Here is a 19,501-nt window from a genome sequence, read left to right as displayed (position 1 = left end):
TTAATTTAAGAGTAAAATTCTTAAAAAAACAAAAACACAAAAAACAAATGCAAGCTCTTATATAGGTCAGTAATGTTATGAAGTAAAGTTTATGTTAGCGGCCGTTCAAATGTAAGTTAGAAATGTTGATATTTATTTGACACGGGACAGATGATGGCGACAGACACAGCTCTGTTAATACCGTACTGTTGTCCTTGGGGCTGTCACAATATCACATTTTTCACAAAGCATATCTATACCAGTCTATATCTAGACATTTGATTTTCAAATATCCTGATTATAGTTAATATGTGATTATCATGATACCCTCTAAATGACATCAGTTCACACACTATACAGATAACACAACTATCTCAGCTATCTGGAACTTACATTCCTTTACCAACATTTATTTCAGTACAATAAGCTACATGCCGTTTAGATGATCTCACTAAAACCACAATATGAATGCAAACACTTTAATTATTATAACCACATTATTATTAATTTGAGTTTAGTTTTTCATTAGATAACGCATTTCTTTTTTAAAAGTAGAAATACCTGAGGTAACAATTCACTTTTAAAAGCAAGGTTATAGTGCACAGTTCTGATATATGAAACATAATTTTGCATAAATATAAAAATAAAAGAAAATACATTTAACGTTGCTGAACAACGTGAAGTGGATAAAGATTTATGTGATGTTACATTTTCCTGAGAACTGACTGGCTGTGATGACTCCTCCAAGTGCTACATGCTATTTTGTCCTGCTAGTTGAGCCTGCTGTCTGTTCTCAGCCCTCCTCCTGTTTCACTGGCATATATCCATCACCAGAGGGCTCCACCGACCTGCCTGCTGACGTCAGAGCAAACCCCTGTGTCATGTGACCTGGCTGGAGGTGCAAAGCTGGACTCAGACGTGGCCCAGGCAAGTTCAGAGGCAGTTGTGGAAAAGAGAGCAGGGAGCATGGTAAAGCACTGGGAGGATGAGGTGGAAACAGGAAGCGTGTAGATTCAGTGGACTTATCAGCATCCTCCATGCCCTCATCCTGACTCAGCTGCTCCTCTCCACTACTGCTAACACCTGAATCCAAGCTGGGAAGCTTCGGGCTGTCAGCCTGCTGTTTCTCCACTCGCTCATAATCAGAACAAACCTGAATAAACTTGCCAAACACACCTCCGCTGCTTCCAAACAGCCTCTGAAAATCTGCCTTTTGTTCATTCCCTCCCTCCTTCTTTTCCTCACCCTCAGATTCCTCATCATGGCTATCAGTCATATTGATGCTATCTGCCTCCATGCTCTCTTCACTGACCTCTTCACACTTGTACATGCCTGAATCTAGACTCTGGAGCCTAAATCGATCATTGTCGAGCCTCTCAGTTTTCTCGTAGTCTGAAATCACCTGCACTGGCTCACTGTTACTGCTGCCTTTGAGCAGCAACATTAACGTCTCCTTTTCTTTCTCTCTCGCTTCATCGCTTTTCTGTTCTGTGCTTTTTCCTTCACCCTGAGCACCAACAGGGCCATAAGGCGTGTCAGCCGCACAGGGCTTCAGGTTCCCAGCAGTGAGTGAGGAAATAGGAGGAGGGCTACAAAGCTCAGAGTAACTTGGGTTAGAGAAGCTGGAGCTGGTGGAGTCATAGCTGCCTTTGTTCAACACCATCTTCTCATCTGGCTTGTAGGCCACAACAGCATCCACAGGGGAGGTTAATTCTACAGTGATTATTTCCACTGGTGTCACGAATGAGTGAAAGTATTCACTGGTGAACCCACTCTGGAGGAGAGAAGTCACAGAACAGAAGAAGAGATTAGAAAGATTTGAAATATACAAGATATTCAACCTGCACTTTAATGAAATCAGTTAAATAGGTAAGCATCAGGTGTTTGGGGCGCTTCACTCATACTTTACTGAATTTGAATTGCTTGGATCATAAAGGTCTTAAGTCTGTGACTGGATCAGTGAGTCACTATGTCTGTATGGTTACACCTCCCACAGAGTTCACATCTGTCTGCAATGCTCTGTCTTTTTATGGTACATGTTGTGTTGGTCTGCTTTTTAAGTTGCACTGAGCTTATTTTTGCTTTTAGACTCCTTAAACTCTCTGTAGCTCCCTGCTACTTTACAGAGTGTTTTTAAATGAATATTTTTAGACATGAAAATTAGACCTTGATGCAGTCTACCTCTGTGGCTTTACAGTGAGCCTTGTTCCCAGCAGGCAACAGTTTAACAGAACAAATATTGTGAAGTGACTGTTGTTGTTAAATGGTGCTGCATAAATAAAACTGCACTGAACTAATGCATGTGTTATAACAGAGGAAATATCTGTGGTTCATACGCTTACCTGGATTTCTTGCAGGAAGGATTTTCCTGGGTCTGGTATGGGTGGACCTTTGATTTTCTTTACTATGTAAACCCTAAAAAAATAAAAATCAATTAGAGTTGTAAGAAAATAACTTAAGCAAATCAAAACAGAAGAAATTCCAATAATATTATTTGCTATAGAAACTTGTGTCTGTGTGCACGTACCGGGTGGTTTTGTGAGTGCTTAAGAGCAGGCCTGCCAGCAACACCACCACACCGACTATCGTTACAGGCACAACAAACGTAATACCTGAAAAATACGGGACAGAATAGGTCACAGTGGCTCAGAAACATGAGAAAACTGGGTCAAACAGCCAAGTCCATGAGACACACACAGGTTTGCTTCTGCAGGCCGATACAGTGAATTTGAATAGAAATCAAGATGTGACTGTGATTTATTATTCAGACTAAGGATACATTTTGCATGAAGTGCATGGAATACAAAAATACAGACATTTTCACTCATGCCCTTGATTTAATTATTATTACTAATCCATGAGTGCGAATCCTTTGTATGTGACTGTCTGAAGTCAGAAACCTTCAAAATGCCGTTTCTTTCATTTACTGCAGCCTCCTTCAGTTGCTGTTTGCTTCTGGGTCTTTCTTCTGTTTGTCTTCACTAAGTGAAAAGTACGCCATGTTGGGCTGGGGTCATGTGACCGATTTGGCCTTTTAGGAACATCTCTGTTCCTTTTGCTGCATGTTTTGGGTCATTACAGGCCCATCCTGTGAGTTTGTAATATTTGACTGAATCAGAAAAGAAAGTGTTGTTGTTGCTGTAGCTGCTCTGTAAGCATTCATCAGTAGAGACCAGCTAACCATTTCCATCAGCAGCCATACATGCCAGTGCCATGAAGCTGCAGAGTTGTTGATGTGACAACCCTCTAATTGTTGTAGGACCTCTATGATAAGTCTCTTTTGGTTTTTAGCCCATTCAAGGCCTTGCACTGCCACCTCATATGGACTGCATATTTTATGTTCCCATGAGCAGCTACCAAATGGAAACTAAACACTTTGATCAGCTCAAGGAAACAGGCCAGATGTGGACATTGATGCTTTGAATCTGAGAATTAATGTAGTTGTAATATTGGTAGCATGTGTTATTGTTGTCTGCCATTTTTCTTCTTCTTTGGTGGCTATCTAGTCTCACTCTGTTTGTTGTAGACAGACCACTCTTACCTCATAACAACCGGCTACTATTTCTTCATTTCTGAAATATTCCACTTTTTCTGGTGACAAAGTCCTATTGACTTTGAATGGGGAGCCAGCCCTCTCTCTCACCTCTCCCTTAATGGCTTAGTGGCAGTTACCACTCATTCACCTCTCCCTTGTATGTTGAAGGTTGCGAGTTAAATTACAGTGTAAACGTACACGACACACACAGTGAATGTGCTCACTATTATTGCTTTTTATTGACTGTTGTGTGCTCAAGGAAAACAGTCTGTTCCAGTTCAGCTCTCCTTCCTCCCCGCTCGACTCTGCCTTCACTATATAGAGCAGGGGTAGGCAAGTACAGGCCTCGAGTGCCGGTGTCCTGCAGGTTTTAGATATCACCCTGTGTCAACACACCTGAATCAAATAATTCGTTCATTACCAGGAGAACTTATCTGGAGAACTACAAGACATGTTGAGGAGGTAATTTAGCCATTTGAATCAGCTGTGTCTAAAACCTGCAGGACACCAGCACTTAAGGCCTGGAGTAGCCTACCCCTGATATAGAGAAACAAAAAGAGACACCGTCATCAGTCAATCGCCACCCTCTGGCTCACCTGCATCCCGGTACTGCCCCTTGAGCTCACTGCACCACGTCTACCCTGCAGCTGAGCCAGGGACCACACTTCTGCCACATACAGCATCGGACATTTTTCACAATGACTTTTTCCCCTCTATGCTGTGTATTACACACCAACACACTTTAAACTTTAAACATTTTCCCGTATACATAATTATTCCATACTGCAGTAATCATGCTCAGCATGAATGAAATGGAAAGGTTTTGACATTGGTATGTTATGTTAAAGAAAACATTTTGAGATAAATGTACCTGATGTTGGTTTTATTTTCCCTAGTGGTGACTCCCATGATGCAGTGGGGCTCCAGTCACTCCAGGCTCCCTCGGGTTGAGGTTTAACAGACCGCACACGAACTCGTGCCTCATACCTCTCGCCTTGTATCAGCAAATCTGGCTCCAGCTCTGCCTTGCACTCCTGCCCACATTGAATGCCAAGTTTTCTGTGCACAGCAGGATCCTGACACACAGAAAGCAGCGTGGGGTTGAGAACCAATCTTGTTTCACACGTGAACTTTCACAATCTCAACTTTACACTTAAACTTGTTCACATTGTGTCATAAAATCTAAACTTACACTCCATGACTGATCCTGCTTCTTCCACTGCACTTCACTTCTGTATGAACTGATCCTTTCATGTTCAGGGACTTGGGACAACCAGGAAACAGAGGTGAAGTTGACCTTTGGCTCCGCAGGAGGATTCACCTTTACTGCAAGATCACACACACAGTTGTTTAAGGTCACCATGAATAGCTCACATTGTAAATCACAAAGAGAAATATATTATACTGTAGATTACACTCACTGTGATAAGATGGCATGAAGGAAGTAATTACACTCTTCATTTGGTTACAGCTCAGATTAAGGGACAACTCATCGAAAGACAGAAACTGGAAAAAAAAAAGAATTCGGAAAAATATTTACTGTTAGAAAACATTCAGTAAGAACAATATAGAAGTTTTTTGCTTGGCAAACTTCAAATTTCATTTAAAGTAAAACAATTGGAGTCACAAATAGCCAATCAGACAACAGACTTGGTAAAATCAAAGAGCAGCATAAAGAGAGAAGAGATGAAGCTTCTTTTAGACAGAGGATGACCTGAGTGCATCCAGGAGAAAATCAAGTAAAAATAGTTAATGAGATTACTGTGTACATTTGAAAGGAGTGTTATACATTTTATGAGCTTTCTTGCTGAGAATGACATTACTGATATTGTCTGTACAGAAGCCATAATAAACTTCACATTAGTTTCAAATACACAACAGGGAAAAGTAAAAAACAATAAAAATGAATAAATAAATACTGACATTCGCCAGTGCTACCCCTCAACCTCCTAGCAGCTGCGCTTATAGTATGAATTTGAACATGCAAGGTAATTTCCTTCCTTCATCATATTCACAGGATTTTCAGAAAACATAATCTCTGACATTGACCGGATAAAAAAAACTATTTGAAAGGAGTCAATGACTGCCCCGAGGCATCCCGTAGAACATTAGCTCTGACTTCTAATTAAACTAGAAAACTGAGATATAGGATATATGATTTTATCTCGGGGGCTCAACAATAATTTGATTTCTTCACACACTCACAGTGTTTTCCATTTCAAAGATCAGGGAGCACTTCTTTAGGGCTGGTCTGGAGATGTCAACAGACTTTAGGTGACAGGAAGCGCTGTAAGGCCTGGGAATAGGAATATTAATTTGATTTTCCTGCAGATGATGTTACTGATGACATCTGTGATTTATGTATTGTGAGTATTCTGTGTTGAGGTTTTTTTTTTGTGACCGAGGTCCTTACCTGTCGAGACATTTATTTTGAGCATGTATCGTGCATGCAGTGTCATCAGACACGTATCTGCTGTTCCACAAGCATGTGATGATTCTATTGAAGTCAGTGTAGCAAGTGAGATCTGTGAGAATTAAAACAGGAGAGATGGAATGAAAATGAGTAAATATGTCAAACAACAGATCTTAAAATCAGTTAAATCTAAATCAAGAGGATTAAAGACTAACTCTGTGGCAGGCTGGGACACTCATCACTTCTGCAGAGCAGCAGCACAGGCAGCAGAATAAACAGGGAAAGGGTTTTCTTATTTCTCTCCATTAAGTCGACAGTTTTCTTTCTTAGAGGCTGCTGGGATGGTGACTCGTGACTGTGACTGGAAGATTTGAAGGACTGTAGTTGCTTTAGGTATTGACTGACTGCTTTCTGATTCTTGTCATCCTGCAAAGGTAAACACATAAAATAAAATGTTACCATGTTAGCAACATGATTAGAGACGTTACTGAGTTTTATTTCTCTAAACAGTCAGACATCAACCCACATAAAAACAACACAGTTGGCTGCAGATAAACACAGAATAAACAGAGGACGGAACATCAGAAATACAAGTGTTTCAGATCCTGCCTCAGTTTGTAAAACTAAAAGCAGTGATGATGTAATCCAGACTCCTACTGTGTATACTAAGGAGCACTTAAACTTACTGTGCTTTAATTTACTTTCTTACCATTCATCCATTTTCTTCTACTTCACCAATTTAGCATCGCAGTGGTGAAAGCTAGAGTCTATCTCAGCTTGCACAGGTCGAGGGGTAAGGTGCACCCTGGACAAGTCAGCAATCTGTCAGAGGGCCAATAACTAACCATTACTATACAATACAAAGTGCTGTTCAGCAACTGTTATTGTGGTTTGGCGACATCTACATAAAATGAAATTGAACTGAAATCATAATTTACATGAAGTGTTGCAAAAATTAATGTTTCCATTGGTGTTGAATTTGTGAGCTTTTCTTTCAGACATGCATCTCGACCACAGCCTCGCAAACTGCTGGCTGCTTGATTTGTGTTCACCTTCATTTGATCTGCTCCACCATGGCAAATCAAATAAAACTGATACATAAATAACAACAACCTGATCTCCTGGATGTTTTGTTACACAAAAGCAATTTTCACTCAATGTTAAACTGAACAAAATTCAGTAAAACATTTTTAATATTGTAATTGTAATAATACAATTCTCTTATACAAATAATAATACCTGTACATTAAAGCACAGACGCTGTCCATTGAAAGACTTCAGTCAGTCACTTACCTGCTGGCTGAGCTGCAACTGATCTGCTTCCAACTGCTGACTTAATTTCACCTGATATCCTGTCAAAGAGCATCACATGAGGGTATTACTTTCTTTTCGTATCAAATGTAACCAACTAAACTGACAAGACAAAAAAAGGGTGAAAAGTCTTTTGATCACAACCCACAGTGCTCTTCTGACAAACATTTGAACTTCTGAGTGTTTCAGTTGAAGTATTTTAACCCTTTAGTTTCATCTAATCCAATTCTTCAACTTATAAACTGTTGCATATAATAGTACCTGCAGTGAACCTGTCTGTATAACTCCCCTGTGTAGCTCCCTTTGCATGTGGACCACACTGACATTTAAACTCTGTGTTTGTGTGGATTTGTGCTTTTTGTGGTTTTGCAGCCAAGTGCAAGCTGACCCACAAACACCCACATCCTCACCTAATGTGTTCATATTATGCATTAAATGACTTTAAGCATTTTATCTTTGCAACAACACATTTCAAACAAACCTTTTTCATAGCGCTCAATACAAACATATTAAGTTTAAACAGCATAGTACTGAAGTTGGTTTAGATTCTCATTCACATAATAAATATCACGTCACATTAGATATTCCAGCTTTGCCCCACACATAGAGCCAGACTCACAAAGAAGATCTTCAGATCACATCTTCTATAGAACAAAAACTGTGGATCTTTCTGAGAACTCAAATGTTCCAGTAATCTGACAGGTTCACTTCCTGCTAAAAGCTTTTCAAGTTGATATAAAAGGTGTGAAAGGGGAAATTATGCCGTGTGCTGCAACTCACAAAAATGTTTCAAACCAGGCAGCTGTTTCTGGTTTCTGTAACAGGTGGTCCAAATGCATGAAAGCAGTATCAATTCCTTCCTGATCTACCGTTATAAATATCAAAGTTTCATGCAAACTGGGACGCTCTGCAGTGAGTGCTCAAGGTGACAATGTGGCATTCAGTAATTTAACAAAATAAATGCTCTGAAACTGTACAGAATAAAAAAAGACAAGAGATAAAAAATGGAAGAGACCCAATCAAGCCAAGATAAATCTGATGTGAAGCAAGTCTCAACATGAAGGAAGAAACGTATTGTGGTACATTATGTTGTGAGTCTGCTTATATTTGCCTTGTTACCTGGTCTATGCACATGCAAATGTTCTGACCACATAAACCTACCTGATCTGCTCCTCAGTGTTGGTGTAGAAGCTGAACTTTTACTCTGCCAAATCTACCCAATGGTTGAAACATGTCACATAGTGTATGATGTGAAGCAGCTCTTTGTTTATTCCTGTACTTAAATCCTCTGCATTTAAACCTTTCAGATTCCAGTTTTTTCATAGAACTTAAACACAAAAAGTTCATCATGGGGTTCCATGAGGTTCTGTGCTAACACTCATCTTTATTCATGCTTAACTTCAACAATATCACTAAAGTACTGCATGCATTTTCATTGCTATGAGTTAGAGCCCAGCTATATTTATCTGTGAGGCCAGACAAAACTGACCATTTAGTCCAATTTAAGCGTGTCTTAAAGACATAAATGTCTAAATGATTCAGACAATACTGAACTTCTTGTATTGACACTATTTATATAAAATACATTAAAATAAATCAATCTAGATTTACATTTAGTATAACCTCTCCCTCAAGTACTCTCACTGTGATAACCTGCAGACAATCTTTTTCTTGTTTTTAAAATCCCAACATATCCTCACAGCAAGTCTTTGGCACTGCCTTCTTTCAACTCTGCAAAATTTCATAATCTAATAGATCTCCCATGATGCACTGCACGCTCCTTCCACTCTCCTTTCTTTCTCTTCCCATGCATTTCTGTGATCCTATTGCAGATCATTGTGTGGCTTCTCTTTCCTGTAGTCTGGCTTCTTCCTCACTCTGTACCTGTTTGTAAGTGTCTCCAGCTCCAGAAACATGTTTCTGATTACTGTCGCACCAACCTTCACACTGTTTGTTGTTTTTTATGGTTTCTTACGATTAATGCTGTGATGGTTCTGTGTCCTTCTGACCCAGCATTTTGTGTTTCTTGTGTTTTTATGACCTGTTGTGTTATGGTTTATTATTTTTAGTGGTATCCTGAGTTTATTCTATGTTAACCTTTGTACATTTAGGCTCCCCTCATGTCTTTGCCCCCTGTGTCTCCCTCTGTGTGTCTTGTTTTCCCCTCCTTGTGGTTTATCCATGTTTCCACAGTCCGCCATGTCTCTCTCTCTCATCTCCTCTCTCTCGCTCGTGCTCCTTTGTGTTCCCTCGCTCCCTCTTGTCTGCCTCTTCTCCACTCCTGTGTCTTGTTCCCCACTTTCCTGTTTTATTGCGTGGTCTTATGTTTCCATGTTTCCATGCATATCTTGTTTTGCTTCCCCTGTGGCATTATGTTAATTTGTATCAGCTGTGTTCCCCGTGTGTTTTCACTTCCTTGTTATCCCTCTGTGTATTTAGGTCAGCGTCTCCCTCAGTCCTTTGTCATACCCTGTGTCATACCCTCATTCATGCACCCATATCAGCTCCTCGGGTGTGGACAGCAGCTGCCCAGTCACTGCCGAGACCTGTGCCAACCCCCAAGGTGAGGCCTGCCAGCACACAGCCAACCTCCACACCTTTTACCTTCTCCTCAGGTGGGAGCAGCTGGTATCCAGCAGGTGCCTGCATGTTCTGGCTGCTCAGAGCATGGATTAACTAGCAAGAACCAACGCAACCACCAACTCTAATTCCACTGCGACCATCACTTCAGCCACTAACTCAGGCTTTAGTTCAGTTACCTGCTCAGTTTGCAGCTCAGCCATTAGCTCAGCCATCTGCTCTGTCAGAGGTCTCCGCGCCTGCTGGTCCTATGTCAGTGTCTGCTGGGAGTTCAGGAGAACCGCTCCAGTCATTCCGTGTTTCCGCTGGGGACTCCAAGGAATCTGTGCAGCTGTCTGTCTCTGCTGGGGGGTCCGAGGGGCCCGTCCAGGAGTCTACTGTCTTCGCTGGAGGGTCCAAGGAACCCATTCAGCCGTCTGTCTCCCCTGGAGGATCCGAGGGGCCCGTTCAGCCATCTGTCTCTGCTGGAGGGTCTGAGGGGCCAAGCGTGGCCTGTTCGTCCTGCTTGTTTTTGTCCACATCCAGCACGGCCTGCTCATCCAGGTCCACCACCACACCATTGCCGGCCACTTTCCAGTCCATCAGTTAAGGGTCTTTGCCATCACGGATGGTCTCCAGACCTACTCAGTCACTGCTGACATCTTCCACGCGGTGGGCCTTTGGATCTGCTCAGTCGCCGCCGCCATCTTCCATGCAGCCAGCCATGTGAAATGCACTGTTTTGGACCCCTGTACTGTCACCCTCCAGGTGGCCCCCCTAAGCTGTTTTATGAACTGTTTCCTGGGCTCCAGTGCCTTTCATGGACTTTTTGCTTTGAACTATTTCGTGAGCTCCGGTGTTTCTGGTGGCCTTTTTGTTTTGGATTTGGATTTCATTAGCCCAGCAGTGTCTTAGTAAGTCATGCTAATAGACCATTACTTTTATTTTAATGGATCTTTATGTTCTAACTCGTTCTCATCATTTTGAAAGAGGTGTGAAGCGTATGTTCTCTTTATTTATGTCAAGTTTTCTGACTTTTGGACTTCCCCTTACTCAGTACAAGAAAAAAGTGAGAAAGGTGACACTCTCTTATTGCTTTCTTTTTGCCTCAGAAGCAAGAAAACCACAAATACACACTAAAAGCTCAAACCACATCCTAACCCTCTTCTCTTCAGAGAAAGCAAAATTTTTTCCACTAATAAAAAAAAAGTCATTCACTACCAAGAAAGTCTGTTTTCCCTTCCTTCCTTTCTTATTCTGTTTTTTCTTTACATGAGTGGTTGAGGGGCATCTGGGGCCACAGCTTCACACAGGTGGTAAAGGATCTATTAACAGCCATACTAGCATTCAATACTAAAACTAATTCTGGGATGCATTACAAAAATTACTGATAATATTACATAATAATCACCTTGAGTACTCGCCGGAAACTGCATTAGGTAGCTATTCACTGGAACTCTTCAAATGACGAAAGACGCTGATACAAGTGAGGAGGCCATCATTAAGATTTCAAAGCAAAATGAACCAATCAGAGAGAGATAGCAAAAGCTGCAGGAGTGCCCAAATCAAGTAGTAGATATATTAGTAGTTAAAGTAGTAGTGGTCGATTCTTTAAAAAAAGAAAAAAGAAAAAAAAGGAATGCAGAAAAACTAAACTAAAGTGCAACATCTAAAGAGGTACCACTGTCAAAGACTAAATTCAACAGATGCCTTCATGAATGTAAATACAAAGTTCATGTGGGGTAGTCAGACTCGAACGTCAAGGAAGGTGGTAGGGAAGCAGACTCAGCAGACATTTCGGGTTTCCAGAGGTGAGCAATTTATTTACAGTGAACCCCATCCTACATGAAACTTAACAAAACCTGCCCCCAAAGTAGTGATGGGTCCAGCAACACTGACGCACCGACGCATGTATCAAGCTCACAGAGCGAAACCTGTATCGGTGCGTGCGTCGCTTTAAGAAAAAGTCACGTGATCGCTCATTGCCAACGCGCCAAACTGTGTTTAAAAGGTACCGCATCCGCATCTGCCAACTACTGATGGGATTTCCGACTCTTTTTAGAGAACCGGCTCTTTCGGCTCGACTCACTAAAAAGAGGCGACTCTTTCGGTTCCCAACCGACTCTTCAGGTTGTTTTGTTCCTTTAATTAATTTATTATTAACAATAATATAAAATTATGCACAAAAGGAATTACTAATGTAAAAAAAAAAAGTGATTTTATTTATATATGTTTATATATAAATATATGCGGCGGACCCTAGACACAAAGCACGTACAAACTCCAAAACACATTTCTAGCTTAACTGAACTTCCAAAACAGAGCTACCTAGATCACTTAAATTACACAATTGAAAGCATATGTGTATTGTTTGTGTATTTATACACAAGCACTCATATATATTCAAATAATTTTTTTTAACAAATGTTCATTTACCTGTTACTACCACACACCAAATCCGGTCGTTGGTAGTTGCTGGCTTGTGTAGCCACTAGGTAACAAAAGCTCAACACTGCGCCTAGCATTCTGGAGCACTTCTGTTGTGTTTTATACGTGTTTTGGAGTTTGTACGTGCTTCGGAGTTTTTACGTGTTTTGGAGTTTTTACGTGTTTTGGAGTTTGTACGTGCTTCGGGGTTTGCACGTGCTTCGGCGTTTATACGTGCTATGGAGTTTTTACGTGCTTCTGAGTTTTTACGTGTTTTGGAGTTTGTATGTGCTTCGGGGTTTGTACGTGCTTTGTCTCTAGGGGCCACTGTAAATATACTTTTATTTATTTGCTCCACATTGTAATAAATAAATAAATCATATAATACAAAAACCAACTATTCACATTTCAACTTTTAACTATTTAAATTTTCAGCTTTTTCCTTTTAAACAAATTTAAAGTTAAACAACGCAAAACACTGCAAACCACAACACAATTAAATATAAATTAAAATATGAAAACAAAAAGAACATGCATATTCTCTGTCATATGGGCCTGCATGAATAAACTTTCTGAATCCTTTATCATCCGCAACTGAAAATAGTTGTGGATGATTACTATACCTTTCTAATGTGACATTGTTGTCCCTCGCTCTCTTTCTCTGTCTCTCCCTCCCGCTCTGTTCCTGTGCTACTGCAAGTGTAACTACCGCCCCCTCTTCCCAGAGCAAAACACAAGGCTCGCATGCAGAGTGAAGCGGAAAAAAGTACGAGAGAGAGGGTGAGATAAAGAAAAAAAAAACCCACTGCTCGCAATAAGGAGCTGGCTCGCGTCGTTCATGTCAAAGGTCCAGCTCTAACAGCCATTTAGTTAGCGACCCACACATCACTACTGCCAACGGAATGAGTCGCCACCAAAAAAAAACACAAAATTACTCTCGCAAAGATAAAAAAAAAATACACATCTCTCCATAACAAAATGGAGCCCGAAAGAAAAAGAAATGTTTCTGCTGTGTGGGATCATTTTGATCTTTTGACTGCAAATAAGGTCACTGTTTGTCTGTCTTTGTTTCAGTGTAATTTATCAGAATAGGAAAAACAGCAATGTGACTTGCAGTGTAAATTATTTCATTTTATGCAGGTTAAATGTCACATCTGTTCTGCGGTGCTTTCTTACACAAACAAAAGAACCTCCTCAGTGTTTAGGCATTACAGAGCCAAACATGAAAATGAGGAGACAAACACACCGAGAATGAACACAGGTAGGCCTATATTGACACTGAACAGCTTTATCATCTTTCTTTTTTTTTATTAATTTGTGTTTTATTATTTTGAAATCAAGAATCTAGGAAGACTGTTCTGGACCAGGCAGTCCTGAATTGTATTATAAAGGACTGCCAACCCCTTAGTATTGTGGAGAGTGTCGGAGAGAAACATTCCAAGATCAGAGGGTCCTTTAACATACTGGGGGAATAGGAAGACATCTTATCAGAACCTTTTCCACCTGGCTTTACAGTTTGTGTACCCCAGTTTCATCTGTGCCCTGTGAGCGTGTTTTCCAAAGCTGGGGAAATGGTGTCAAAAAACCGCAATAGACTGAATGCAAAAACATTGGATAAACTTATTTTTCTGAATAGAAATTTATAATAAACTCTGAGTCAATTACATTTAAATGGGTAATATTATATTCACAGTACTTTCATTTTAATTTTCACTTAATGTCATTCACAATGTATTTTAAAGATGTCTACAATATTTTCAATGTAAAAGATATAAAATGATTCCATGGACAGTACAATACCTTACAGTGTATACAAGTGTGACTAGGTCATTGAATCAGTGTCTGTTGTGAGTCCAGTGTTGCCAACTCCTCAGTAAGGAAAATCGCTATTGGCTGTCCTAGAAGTCGCTAGAAGTCACTAAATGACGTCATCGCCTAATTTGCATAATTGGTCATGCTAATATAATTGTAACCTATGTTGTTGGAGAGAGAAATAACATCGTGGAAGAGACATAAAGTGAGTAAAAAACGTCCTAAATGCATTTAGAATTTATTTAGAACTACAAATTAAATTTCTTTTAGCAATTATTGTTTTTTTTAATGTCACAATTCCAACCCTGCTCCTTTACCCGGGCTTGGACCGGCAAAAGTGATCCGAAATAGGCACTCTGGTGGAGTTACTTTGTGTGTGTGTGTTTCTAAGTAGTTTTAAACCTTGTGATCCACAAAACAGCATAAGAGTAAAAGAGTAAAAGAAGAACTGACTGTGTTACAGCACCGCTGCTTGTTGAGAGTAAAAGTGATACGCTTTCCGTCTTTTTTTTTAGCGACTTTTTTAAGAAAAAAAGTCGCTAGGGGGTCTGAAAACTCGCTAAATATAGCGACAAAGTCGCTAAAAGTTGGCAACACTGTGTGAGTCTCATGTAAGTTGCCTGCAATAATATTTAAAGTCCAGCAGGTGTCAGTATGGAGCCAAACAGCAACACTGTGTCGACACAGTATCATCGATACAGTTTGAATGTGCTGAAACGCTCCACGAGGCCTCATCTACCCGTCACTACCCCAAAGTAACTTAATTAATAAAACTCAAAAATACATGGATTTGGTAACACAGCTCACCTCTCCTCTCTCATCTGAGTCTGGCAGAGACTGACTATATATAGGGCCATCAGTCTCCCTTCAATTATCCCAGCCAGCACCACTCACTTGGGCTGAGTGATCTAAAACTCTGATTAGTTGACTAAAAAGGACGAAAACCTCCTCTCACTTCTAATTAGCACATTTACACAACTAAATGGCTCTATTAACAAAAAAAATTCAGCAAATCCTTTTAGACCTGGTAACAAACAAAAGGAAGCATTTCTATGGTAAAAGAAACCCCTCCTCTTGGTTCAACCTGCTGATGTCATGTGTGACATCATCAGCACTTTAAAATGAGGAAATGCTAGGCGGGTCTTTCCCCAAACCTGACCTACATGAAGACTGAAACGAAAGAACAAAGTAAGTATGAACAAACGACTTAATTTGTAACATAATAAAATCTAAAGAAACATGTATCTGACTATTTGCCTTAATTTGCAGAATGCTTGATTTGCCGGCAACAGAATGCTTACACAAATAAACCCGGGATAGTTAGTGCAGCAATGTTACTTTGACAAATAGCAAATGATAGCAAATAAATACACAGACAGAATAATGTGCATAATGTGCAAAAAAAAAAGATCAACACATCCAGGACAAATGGAGAGCATTACAACTGCTCATCCTCTGCGACCCTGAAAACGATAGGCAGAAGTGAATGGATGGATGGATGGATGGATGGTAATAAAATAAAAATTAAATACCAGTAAGAACCTACCAGTCCGGGTGTGTTCAACGTTCTGTCATTTCCATGTCTGTAAGGTAATTCAGGCTTTACCATTGCCCTATATAGCACTTCTTTATTTCTTTTTTATTATTTATATCTAGTGTGATGTATGAAAGAGAGAAAAGAACAGAAGCAACACAATGTGGATGTTTTTACTGACGGTAGAAACTGGGTGTAGCAGGAATGAGGCATAATGCGACCATGATTCTGCATACTGGAACATTTTATTTTATCTCACTCGATGGCTACGCACACACTTATGCGGCTGCTGCTCCCCAGCTGCCAGCCACACATATCCACAACAACAATGACATGACAGGACCCAGCTCAGTCTTTTAACCCGGCGAGGCATGATTGCAGATGCCCTGCGAGTGCTTTTGCCTACCCTGCAGCAGCACCGCCGACCACCACTTGGTGAAATGATTGGTCACATATTTTGACATGTCATATTAGGAACTGTAAAACACCACAATAGCCGCTATGAGTATGTTTTTCAATTCCCTTTGTACTCTTTATCAAGTTACTTAACATGTCAGCCACCAACGGCAGGTACAGCGGCACCTTGTAGACTTGTTAAAGTGAAACAAACCTTATTTGTTAACATTTTTTCACTATGACTGTGAAATAAGTGAAGTGAAAGTAGTATGATTTCAAAACTAGTGCTTAAACACTTAAAACAGCCATACAAACCTTAATTTCATGTCTTTGTTTTTTCTTGACTTTTCAAACTTAAATAATAAGTTCTGTTCTATTAAGGCTATTTTTAAAGAGTCCTTGGGAAATATGTCTTCTTGCTGGGAGAAGCTTGAGATCTCTTACCTCTGTATAGTACAGGGTTTATTACTAATTTCTACTAAAAAATTACTATTGGATTAGATACTTATTTGCAACCTGGCTGGCACATACGTTACTGTCAATTGCTTAATTATTAGCAATTACCCAGTGGGTCACCAGGAAACTTTAGAGGGTTGCGTAAGGAAGTGCATCTGGGATTATATCTTTGCCAACTCAAGCACAAGAATCCATCCACTGAGGAAACCCTGTGGAAATAAGGGCTGCAGCGTAAAATATCATTATGTGGGCCCTACAAGCACTGATAGCAATCCACTCGTACATTTTCATTACTTATATTGTATTCTCCAACCAAATCCCTTAACGCAACTATTGTGCGCTCATGCACCTTGTAGAACAAAGTGTATTGTATAAGAAATGGTGAAAATGTGGAGCAAAAAATCATTAGCTGTCAAGGTTGCTGCTGCTGAACCATCACCAGTAATACCTGCAACAGCTAATAACAAGGCTTTTGCAGTCACAGAAGGCTGGTGTTGGACCAGCTGTGGAGAAGCACAGGAAGAGGGACTGAAGTCCTCAGGAGAGAGTGAAGAAGAGAAACAGGAAGGTGACATTAACGTGGTGAGAAAATAGACAGAGGGACATAAGCAAGGATTCAAGTAAAATGAATGGCTACTTTGACTATGAGCCACTCCTAAAAACTGAATTGTACCAGAAACAACTGGTTGGGCCACCCTTAGCATCAACAACTGCAATCAAGTGTTTGCAATAACTGGCAATTAGTCTTTTACAGGAGGAAAAGACTAAATGGGGAGGAATTTTGGCTCATTCATTGTGCAGAATTGGACGGTTGTCATGACACAGCATCTCAATCTGATTCAGGTCAGCACTTTGACAAGGCTGCTCCTAAGTCTTCATTTTGTTTTCCTTAAGCCATTCAGAGGTGGACTATTGGTGTGGTTTAGATCATTGTCCTGCTGCAGAACCCAAGTGCGCTTCAGCTTGAGGTCATGAACAGATGGCCGGACATTCTCCTTCAGGATGTATTGGTAGACAGCAGAAGTCACAGCTCCATTTACCACAGCAAGTCATCCAGGTCCTCAGGCAGCAAAACAGCCCCGGACCACCACACTACCATCATCTTACTGTTTGTATGATGTTCCTTTTCTAAAATGCTGCGTTACTTTTATGCCAGATGTAATGGGACACACACCTTGCAAAAGTGCATGTCAGTCCACAGAGTATTTTCCCAAAAGTCTCGGGGATCATTAGGATGTTTCCTGCATTTTTTTAAATTCAGTGTTTTCATAAAAGCCTTGTTTTAAAACTTTTTGTCCTCAATAACAGAAAAAAAAATTAAAACAGGTAACACTTTATCCATCTCCTAAATTTATAAATTCTGCACTCAGCTTTGCAGTCTCCAGTATCATTGATGTGCAGACAGATGCTGCTCATTTTACAGTTTTGCTTGTTTCTTCACCTTTTCCCAACAAGCTACCTTTTAACTCCATCTTTCTGCATACCTGGCTTACCACTACACCTGCTGTCTTCAGAATGTCTGCCCGCAATGTAGCGGGACACAATGTAGTTCTGTCCATCCTTGATCAACTATAGTGCTAGGCAAACCAACTAGAGCTTGTACATGAAGAGCAACGTTATCCAGAGTCCGACCATCACCTGCTCTAATCGGAGGAAGCTCCGGTATATTCCGTAGCTCTTTTAATGTTAATTGTCTGGGTTGCCCATAACGCTCATCAAGGGCTTTGATGGCTGGAGTGTATGGGTCAGAAACATAGGGAAAGGCAAGAGCTAATCGTTTAGCTTGGTCTACTTTCAGATGATCCAGAAGGACATGATATTTAAATGAGACTGTGCAAATTGAAGATCTGGAGGACCTGCAAGAATGGGGAGAAGAAAAATGAATCATGAACTGCCTAATCTCCCTCATCATCATCAGGAGTTCCCTCATCACCTCATCTTGATTGGTAGGTAATTGAATAGGGCGTGTCTCTGGCTGGATTTCTACCTCTTGGGGAGGGTCCTGCTGCCCACGTTTGTCTGTGTCAATATGCTGGCATTTTCTTTGACTCTCTGTCTCACATCTAGTACTTCTAGCTCCAGGATACTGAATCTCATACTGGTAGGTAGGCAGGGGGGCGACTGTCATGACCAGAACGTCTCAAACCTTCAGTTAATGGCTGCTGTGAATCCATGACAATAACACGACTCCGGCTCGAAGGACCGTGTTTTGTAGGAAGGCTCAAAGAAGGTTGGAGCTTGTTACCATCATGGGCTCATCCGGTCAGGATGAAAATGAAGAGTCATCAATCACAGGTTTCTCCTTTTATTTGAATATCCAGTATTAAAGGAAAGACACACATGGACTACTAACTCTCAGCTGCTGCCTCATGTGGGAGTGAAGAAAGGGTGAGCTGTAGGTGAGTAGCAGTCCTTATATAACGGGTGACAGGTGAGTGCAATTAAGGGCAAGCACCACACCCAATCAAAGGTGAGGAAAAGAAACAAGGTGCATCTGGTGAAGTGAGTGTGCTCAAAAGTGAGTCTTTACAACAGGTGTATTGATGGATTAATGGATGCATGGATTGATTGATGTATGATAGTAGCAGTGTTGGGCAAGTTACTTTGAAAAAGTAATTAATTATAGTTACTAGTTACTTCTTCAAAAAAGTAACTGAGTTACAATATTCTAAAAGTAATTAATTACTTGAAAAGTAACTATTGCGTTACTTTAAAAAAAACGTTTAACCCTCTGGGGTCCAGGGTATAATTGGCCATTTTTAACTACTTTTGATTTTCCCTCCACATTTCACCTTTAAAAACTGTTTATTTGCCTTGTTTGGTATCATTCTTTTCAGCACAACCTCACGTGTCTGAATTTACAGTTATGTTTTCATTTTGACATACTGTATTAACACAATTGATCTAAAATCAGACAAAAAACATAAAATCCGAGTAGAAAAAGTGATATTTTTTACTGTAACAACCACAAACATGTTTAATGAATCATATTTCATAACTTTAAATGCAAATATAAATTGTCAATTTTAAAATCCTATGCACAAGTTTTGCAAACAACAAAGTTATTTGCATCCATTTT

The 19,501-nt window shown here is 40.3% G+C and overlaps 1 protein-coding gene across 1 annotated transcript; it reads right to left on the bottom strand.

Moving 5' to 3' along the window:
• Positions 1–112: 112 nt before the first annotated feature.
• Positions 113–15,593, bottom strand: LOC116312589 (interleukin-2 receptor subunit beta-like). Its single transcript, XM_039614019.1, has 11 exons — positions 15,583–15,593; positions 7,221–7,279; positions 6,143–6,353; positions 5,928–6,039; positions 5,720–5,810; positions 4,936–5,020; positions 4,707–4,840; positions 4,386–4,590; positions 2,507–2,591; positions 2,322–2,394; positions 113–1,753 (listed from the first exon to the last, which is right to left on the bottom strand). The coding sequence occupies exons 3-11, from the start codon at positions 6,231–6,233 to the stop codon at positions 773–775; spliced, it is 1,857 nt and encodes a 618-aa protein (XP_039469953.1). The 5' UTR covers positions 6,234–6,353; positions 7,221–7,279; positions 15,583–15,593; the 3' UTR covers positions 113–772.
• Positions 15,594–19,501: the final 3,908 nt, after the last annotated feature.

This window comes from Oreochromis aureus, linkage group 6 (genome assembly GCF_013358895.1).
Source record: "Oreochromis aureus strain Israel breed Guangdong linkage group 6, ZZ_aureus, whole genome shotgun sequence".
Lineage (NCBI taxonomy): Eukaryota > Metazoa > Chordata > Actinopteri > Cichliformes > Cichlidae > Oreochromis > Oreochromis aureus.
The sequence above is the reverse complement of the archived record's forward strand: the minus strand, read 5'-3'. Positions and strand labels throughout refer to the sequence as shown.